This window comes from Melanotaenia boesemani, chromosome 20 (assembly GCF_017639745.1).
Source record: "Melanotaenia boesemani isolate fMelBoe1 chromosome 20, fMelBoe1.pri, whole genome shotgun sequence".
Taxonomy (NCBI): domain Eukaryota; kingdom Metazoa; phylum Chordata; class Actinopteri; order Atheriniformes; family Melanotaeniidae; genus Melanotaenia; species Melanotaenia boesemani.
Genome location: NC_055701.1, coordinates 19407058 through 19416399, shown reverse-complemented (window position 1 = coordinate 19416399; position 9342 = coordinate 19407058). Strand labels below are relative to the sequence as shown.

The 9342-nt window shown below is 36.5% G+C and overlaps 1 protein-coding gene across 1 annotated transcript; it reads right to left on the bottom strand.

Annotated features, from left to right (window-relative positions):
* Window positions 1-4414: 4414 nt before the first annotated feature.
* Window positions 4415-8438, bottom strand: LOC121631295 (eukaryotic translation initiation factor 5A-1-like). Its single transcript, XM_041972119.1, has 5 exons — window positions 8357-8438; window positions 6910-7084; window positions 6683-6787; window positions 5197-5328; window positions 4415-4790 (listed from the first exon to the last, which is right to left on the bottom strand). The coding sequence occupies exons 2-5, from the start codon at window positions 7069-7071 to the stop codon at window positions 4728-4730; spliced, it is 462 nt and encodes a 153-aa protein (XP_041828053.1). The 5' UTR covers window positions 7072-7084; window positions 8357-8438; the 3' UTR covers window positions 4415-4727.
* Between the last annotated feature and the right edge of the window lie 904 nt (window positions 8439-9342).

Genomic DNA, 9342 nt, shown 5'->3' with positions numbered 1-9342 from the left:
GTCCATATATTCCAGAATAGGTTAAAGGTTGCATTTCCCCCTGGAAAAAACAAAGCCAGAAAGAGACCTGTGCTTAGCTCTGAAAATGCCCTAAAACAACTTCTCCCACAAACACAAGTATATGGTTTGGTACCTCTTTTTCTGGCTTACAAATAATACAATGCAGTCTACAGCTGGTGGTGAAAACATAAGAAATAAACCATTGTTTTGTTTTCCAATAGAAATGAAGTGGCCTGGTTAAAAGAGAAATAAAATGTGAAGCTACAAATGTCCAAATTTAAAAGGGTTTATATTTTCCACAACCAGGGGACTGAAGAATCGAGTCAAACAGACCACTGACACAATCTTTCAATCCAGGGCCCCCGTCCATACACAACCCTGACCCTAGATCAGTGCTTGAAGGCAAAAGTTTAGGACCATCAACCTTAAACTGTCTAAAAGAATAAGTCCTGTTATCTGCTGCAAAGTGAGTTAGCAAGTATGTTAACTATATGGAAGTGGGGTTGACAGAGTCTGGATACATTTAACTCAAAAATATGGCTTAAGGAAGACACCTCTTGTAAGATAATATAGATGGCGGAATAGTTAAAGCAATGAAGCATCATTACTTTTAAACTGCATTATTAATTAGATATAAGGATTTCAAAATCCACGGCTATTATAATTGGAGGCAGAACGAGGCAGACCACATCTGTTTTTCAGAGGCACAACATGTGTGCAATAAAAAAAAATAACAAAACAAGGAAAAAACAAAACAAAGGACAATATTAATGTGTGCTTGATTAATATATGTACAGTCATGTACTTGACTAAAAGTTCTTTAAGCTAAAGAGGTTAACAACAAATTATGTTCTTCACACATTCTTTGCACGTAAATCCACAGTTACGGTAGAATCGGAGTAAAATGTTTAGGGCTGAAGTTTTGAGAGGATTTATGTGCTTATGAAAGCAAGCTGGGGCTTCAAGTTGTCCAGCATTTTCCCATCTGTCACAGGCTGTCACCCTTCCCAATACCATGCATACATAGCATGACAATGCAACACAGGTTTCTACAATACGGCTACTTTTAGTATTCATGTCATAGTCAAATGTATATATAGTCATATGGCTTCCATTTTTTTCTCTGGTAATCCAGAGCACTTCTGTTGTACAATTATCTGTAAAGTGTAAAGAGTTTAAACTTTTTAAATGTCGCAGTTCCTTTGATAACGTCGTATTCTAAACAAGATTGGAATGAAGAGAAACAAAAAGACAAGACAACACCCAACAGACAACTTAAGTGTCTTGATAGAATAGAGAAAAAAAAAAAAGTTTTGGTGTCCTTGAACTGACAAACCGGCTGCTGTTGTCCAAACTGGAAAGCTGAACAGAATACCTTCAAATGTCTATATTACAATCTGTGCATTAATACGTAACGAAGAAATCTGATTATCAACAGTATCCTGATGTCATTAACATCATGTAAACATTTTCCTTACCCGCTGTAAGGGATTAGGGGATTTCTGCAACAGAAATCAGTTTCCTTGATGTTTATGCCTATCTGAGCTTCCAGAGGCATTTTTGCAAGACTGCAGGTTCATGACCAAAAACTTGAAATAGATTAGTATTGCTTTTATTTATCCTCATGCACCCTTGCAACTGTATAACTCTGTTTAACTTTATAAATTCATCATTTCCACAACTGAATGGTTCATTATATTTTCGGAACACATGCACTCTTATAAGACTGGCACTCTCACTTAATCCAAATGCTGCTTTCGGAATATAGTAAACAAAAAAAAATTTAGGCTGTAGTGCTTCAATTATATTGCTAATACAATTAAAATGTGCCATTCAGTTGAAATTTTAAGAGGAGGTAGGGGAGAAAACTAACATTCTACAACGTAATGCAATTACATAAATGCATTGCAGGTAAACACTCAAATTTCCTGGCATGACAATGCCATCCAAAACCACATCAAATTTAAGCTAGCATAACAATTTAGTCATTTAATTAAACCCACAAGAGTCACTATCTTTAAATCTATCAGTGCAAACTCTGCACAAAACCCTTAAAAGTTTGATTAAACTGCAAAAAGGCCGACATTCAATCCCATATTTCTTTCAACAACTTCTTTCCTCACACTCACATACAGACGTGGACAAAATTGTTGGTACCCTTCAGTTAAAGAAAAACTCACAATGGTCACAGAAATAACTTGAATCTGACAAAAGTAATAAAAAAATATAAAAAATTCTATTAAATTTGACCAGTGAAAGTCAGACATTGCTTTTCAACCATGCTTCAACAGAATTATTAAGAAAAATAAACTCATGAAACAGGCCTGGACAAAAATGATGGTACCCTTAACTTATTTTGTTGCACAACCTTTTGAGACAATCACAATGAGACTGTCAATGAGACTTCTGCACCTCTCAGCAGGTATTTTGGCCCATTCCTCATATAACTGACTCCTCATAAGCAAACTGCTCCAGTTCTCTCAGGTTTGAAGGGTGCCTTTTCCAGACGGCATGTTTCAGCTCCTTCCAAAGATGCTTAACAACATTCAGGTCAGGGCTCAAAGAAGGCCACTTTAGAATAGTCCAATGTTTTCCTCTTAGCCATTCTTGTGTGTTTTTAGCTGTGTTTTGGGTCATTATCCTGTTGCGACTGAGACCAAGCTTTCTGACACTGGCCAGCACATTTCTCTCTAGAATCCCTTGATAGTCTTGAGATTTCATTGTACCTGAACAGATTCAAGACACCCTGTGTCAGATGCAGCAAAGCAGCCCCAGAACATAACAGAGCCTCCTCCATGTTTCACAGCAGGGACAGTGTTCTTTTCTTGATATGCTTCATTTTTCTCTGTAAACAGAACTGATGTGAAAGTTCCATATTTGTCTCATCTGTCCATAGGACATTCTCCCAGAAGCTTTGTGGCTTGTCAACATGTAGTTTGACTAATTTCAATCTGGCTTTTTAATGATTTGTTTTCAACAGTGGTGTCTTCCTTGGTCGTCTCCCATTAAGTCCACTTTGGCTCATACGACGACGGATGGTGTGATCTGACACTAATGTTCCTTGAGCTTGAAGTTCACCTTTAATCTCTTTAGAAGTTTTTCTGGGCTCTTTTGTTACCATTCGTATTATCCGTCTCTAATTTATCATCAATTTTCCTCCTGCGGCCAAGCCCAGGGAGGTTGGCTACAGTCCCATGGATCTTAAATTTCTGAATAATATGTGCAACTGTAGTCACAGGAACATCAAGCTGCTTGGAGATGGTCTTATAGTCTTTACCTTTAACATGCTTGTCTATATTTTTCTTACCAATCTCCTGAGACAAATCTTTCCTTTGCTTCCTCTGGTCCATGTTGAGTGTGGTACACGCCATGTCACCAAACAGCACAGTGACTACCTGTAGCCCTACATATAGGCCCACTGACTGATTACAAGATTGTAGACACCTGTGATGCTAATTAGTGGACACACTTTGGATTAACGTGTGCCTTTGGTCACATTATTTTCAGTCCTTTCTAGGGGTACCATTATTTTTGTCCAGGCCTGTTTCATGAGTTTATTTTTTTTAATAATTCTGTTGAAGCATGGTTGAAAAGCAATGTCTGACTTTCACTGGTTAAATTTCATAGAATTTTTATTTATTATTACTTTTGTCAGATTCAAGTTATTTCTGTGACCATTGTGAGTTTTGTCCACGTCTGTATCAACCCTAACAGTGACTCAATGATAACACTGACATACTACTCCATTAGATTTGGTTAAATCATATAAATCTCAAAATTGTTTCTCGTTGTCCTTCAAAAGAATCTATATCTGTAACTTTCTGATAATGCTGTTTACTTTTTAACCAGCTTTACTATTTAGCAATTAAACTAAAAGATAATAGTTTAGGACCATTATGTATAATGTAAAGGTTTTTAATGTTTTTTTTTTTTTTTCTTTCATTTGTCAGCTTGTAAAGGCCACAAGTGAAAAGAAAGTTTTATAGCATAGAGGAGAAAATGGCCTCACCCAGCCATCTCTGCCCCAGCTGCTGACACAGCTAGTAAAGGCTGACCATGAGACCTGGCTATATGAAGTAGAAAACTCACCTGCAGATCTGCAGTGCAAGTGCAGAGTAAATAAAAAATTTCTGTCTACATAAATACACAATAGCTAAGGCATGTGTATATGAGTCATTTGTGTCCATGTAGATGTTTGTGTTACTCATCAGAGGTGTGAAGGCAGAATACGACTATTAGTGAAGTAATGTTTATGGATTTTCTGCTGTGTACCATGTAGAGCTGCAACATGCTTTAGGTGTTGTCATGCTACATATAATAAATCTAAATAGGGGAAATTCAAAGATTTTAAGTCAGAAACAGCATCCAAACTGTATCCAACTGGGAAACTACAGATTTCATTCTAAAGAAAATCTCACCCATACATCGCACATCCTTACACTGATGGGAATGTTCTGAACTGTTGGAATATAATCAGGAATTTCTGGAATAACACCAGTGTGCACTGCAATAATACCTTAATATCTATGGGTGGATAATTTAACTGAGGGGAATAACACTCTTGCTTGAGTCTGAGATATACACAAAGCTGACCAAGTCAAGTTTCCAGATTTTAGCTGACAGCAGTGACTGCTGGAGATGTGGGGTGAAGGCCAGTAGCTTTGGTGAGGCTTCAAACCATAAAGGAGAATAGGAAAAACGAGGTCTCTGACGTTGTCCTGGACTAATTAAGAAGTCATGTTCTTAGTGCCAATGACATGCTCTTCATCTACAGCTTTCAGCACGGAGACCTGAAAAAACGTAAAATAATTAGGATTTTCAACAAATCATTTCACATCAAAGCATAAGTTTCATTCATCTGCCTAAATTTCAAAGGCAAGCTTGCTAAAGGAATAACATTTAACTAACACCAGTACTGGTATCACATTATTAGCTTTCTGACAACATTGTCGGTCAACAATGTCTGAGCAGGGTTAAACTAGGTGACAACCTGGTGAGTGCTACATAGAAAAAAGTGGCAATAATCTGCATATTCAAAGATTAGTCCATTTTAAATGGGTCAAAGGTGTACTTATGACTAAAGGGATTGGATGATATAAGATTTCCAATTAAAAAATTATCAAAAAATAAAAGACTTTATTTCAGGGGGGGCTCAAATAATGCCAGATGAGGCATCCTTAGAACACACAAACTCACCATAAACTGTTCTCCGCCACTAAACTTCTTCTCAATGTCCTTGCCCAAGTCACCATCCGGCACTTTAAGATCCTCTCTGGTTTCTCCATTGTCATCCATCAGGGCCAAGAAACCATCGGAGACATCGAGTACCTAAATTTGCCACCAGGAAATCCATCCACAGACACAGCAAAATCTCAGACACCCCACTGAGGTAAAGCAAGCAGCAAAGACAGATTTTATGCTGAATAAACCAGATAATCACTTATTAGGTTTTTCTGCATCAATAGACCTGTAAATGCTTCCTTCAGTATAGTTGGCTCGCTACAAATTTCATTGGATTAAAATTGTTAAAACAGGATGCAGGGATTTTTGTCTTGGCCCTGTAGCATCCTGACAGCTTCTCATTCAGGCAACTATAAACATAACAAATTGAGAACAAATCTGTGGGGAGAGTTGTGTTTCAGATTGTGATTCTACATGATGTGGAATGGATCAAACTCCATTCCACTATCTTCTTTTTCCAGCATCCATGGTATGTTTTTTAATGTTATGCAAATCTTATTTTTCAGCATCATCTTCATCAGTAAGAAAAACACTCAACAGACAGAACTTGTTTGTTCAGGGTTGCTCTAAATATCTGCATCATACAATAAACGATGCAATAAATACTACATGCAGCAGGAAATTACTTTTTTGTCTTTGTTTTAATGTACCAGGATTGTTCATACAGTAGGTATTTTATAGGATAGGTATGTAGAGTGTAGTATTACTTTATGTCTGAATGTCTTTGCATGAAGAAACAATTTATCCAGGGCATAAAATAACTGCCTGGTGTGAATAAAATCAGTGTCTCAGCAAATAGAAAGTCACATGCAATAGTTCAATCAGGGAAGTGAAAAGAAGAAGCAACGCCATAATTAATTTGCTGTTATTCATCTGCTAACCCTCCATGAAGGTTTGCTCTGAGTTTCTCTACTAATCACAGACTGTGTTCATGACTTGTGGATTTATCTCTCCGTTGTTCTCTTGCTGTGGTATTTTCCATCTCAAACACACTGCACTATAGAATAACCCGCTGTACCAGAAATAAAAAGCCCAATTAAACAAAATGGAGATAAATACACAACCTGAAATGCAGCACAGCACAACAGAGTGAAATGACAATTTGCTAAAGAGTTGGTCTGAAAAACATCCCCTAGGTCTGCTAGGATCAGCAAAAAGGTGCAAAGTTCTTGATTATTTATCTGGAGTTCCTAACATTAAAAAAGAAAGTAAAAAAAGAAGAGCACATCAGCTGGATGTTTTTTAAGTTTCCATCATAATACCATTAATAAAGAACAAGTGTGCTTGATTTAGAAATCTCTCTGATAATGTAGAAAAACATGTAATCTTTAATGTAATGTAATTCTGGATACATACAAATTGTCAATATTGCTGTGCCCTGTTTGAACTAACTCAATAAAAGCTACATACCATGTGTCTGTGTTCAAGAGGAATGTCTGACCTGATACTCTTTCCTGGTCACATTTGGAACATCCATGTTATGGGTAGATGGGCAGATGTCTTCATACTTCTTCTGGGTGAAGATGTCAAGTCCAGTAAGGTGCACCTAAGAATAAATTTTAACAAATTAGATCCACCTTTTGGTCTAATAAGCATTGAGGTTTACTTGAGAAACCGGGAAATTCCTTTAAGCTTTAAATTCTAAAAAATTGCTTAAGTTGTTTGTACCTTGGCATGCCCATGTTTGCCAGTCTTGGAGGTAGACATTTCGACTATCTTGCAGGGACGCCCTTTAAGCATGACAAAGCCATTCTTCCTCAGTGCAGAGCACTGCATAGGGTAAGTTGCTGAAGCCCCAGCATCCGCAGTGGAGAAGTCATCATCTGCCATAATGGAACAAAGGCTGCTCCACAACATCAGAAAAAGAACAGAAAAAGTGCCATTTCACATGATTTATATGACATAAATAACCAATTCTGCAAATTTACAAATAGAATATTGAGCTGTTTATTGTGAAGTAATTATAAAAAATAAAAATAAAAAATGGTGGGGATGTTAAGCTAAGTGCACTTATCCCAAAAAGTCACAGATTATTAATTAGATTAACCAATTAGGTGGAGTAGAAAGATACAGAATGTAAAACTAGGATGTATTTCAGGGCTATAAAGAGCTATATGACAGTAACAGTTCATTATAGTGGGGCATAAGTAGGTCCACAACAGAACTTTATTTAGTTACTTAATTAGTTACTTAGTTAGTTAGTTAGTTGTTCATTGACACATTGTTCGGGCTGACAATATTATATACAGAATAAAATTATATAGTTATATTGCAATTTAGTCCCTTTTAAATCTATCATTGATGATTATTTAACAATCATACATACTCATTTTGTTAAAATAAATATATAAAATTAACGTTTTGTGCGTTTTTCTGTTTTTTTTTTTTTAACTCTCATTACCTTTTCCTTGTTTTCTTTAAATGATTTTTCTGAGCGTACAGTTAGTTTCTAAGAATCTTATGTTGCTAAAATTTCATTGCCAGTTTTTCAAAAAGAATGTGCCAACACCTCTCCAAGGTGGAGCATCCATTGGCCATTTACCCTACAGGCTAACAGCTAGTAACTTGCTAATGTGGCAAATCCGTTGTACCACGAGAAGCTGATTGATGTTTCTTTTTGTAGACTTTTTGTGGAATAGTACTAAAAGGTGTTAAACAAATAAGTTACCATTAGTTCACTGTCTTTGGAAAGTAGTCTAAACAAAAGTTCAAGTTAGCATGACCGTGGCTAAGCAGTTTAGGCTAGAAAGCTAAGAAACTCCTTAACTGGGCTACTTAGAATATGTGGCAGCTGGGTCAGATTAGCATTTGACTCGGCTGCTTTAACCAGTAAGCTAGCTCTAGGCTCAAACCTCGTGCATTTTCTGGCTTCGTTAGCCCAATTAGCTTGCCAACGGGGCACAAATGCATTGAGACACCGGCTGCTAATGTTAGCTAAACCACTTATTTCTACCGCTCAGCAAACGTCGTTTAACTAGTTCCAAGTTACTAACACCCAACATGACGCACTATTCCCTCAATTACACTTAAAATAAGGCTTTGCTATGATGCAAACCAGTATGACGCTGGAGTCATTGTCTAAAATGTTACAGTTAAGATTGCTCATTTGGCTTACCTTCTGTCTCGTTTACACCAAAGGAGGAAGAGAATCACTTAGCATGCGTGGAGGTTCTGCAACGCAGGGGCGACTCAGAAAGGGGGGGTACAGGTGGGGGCGGTGTCGCTCACAGGCAGCAGCCCAGATCACTGGGTTTGTAAAGACACACAGTGCCATGCACACTTGTGCAGCTGTGTTTTTATTTACTGCAACTTTATACTCTAACTCCACAAAACATCCATTTAAACAGCTGTAATTCTCAGTGATTTAAGATTATGCATTACTGATGCATTTATGGGCTCTACTGTTATATGATGCACATTTGCTGAAGCAGTGGATAGAGGATTGAAACTCTATGCTTTTAAAAAAAAAGATACTTAATCTGCTACTCAACAAACAGGGAAAAGACAAATGTATAAATTTCCACATAATTTTATAGCAATTATTTTATTCTGTTATGAACAGAGAAACAAACATGTTTTCAAGTTGTTTAAAAAAGAAAAAAAGAAATGTTTATTTTCATCCAAAAAAATGTTCCATTAAGATACTTCTTCAAAACATATAAATTATATTTTTTACTTGTCAGATTTTTTCAACTGCATAAAATTAAAAACAAGACAATATTGGATTTGGAAATAACAGCTTAACTTTTATCAGGTTATGTGCTCTTGGTCAACAAATATTGTGCACATATTTTCACAAATGCAGTGTTTACAGAGAAGTGATGCACAGTTGATTCAGTTTTGTGTTAAATTACTCTAAGAAATGTTCTAGCAGTTGTATAAAAGTCTGTACCTTTTGGGATAATATGATTTGTCAGCCATTATAAAGCAAAACTTCTTTTCTAAACTCATCCACCTAAAAGCCTTAAAACTGTGAATTCAGTTCTAAATTTCCTCATTAAACTTATTTCAGTTACATACTACCATTACGCTCCTGCTTCTAAAATCACAAAGTCATAATCAATCATTCTGGCCTAAAACACAATGTTAACTAGGGCACAT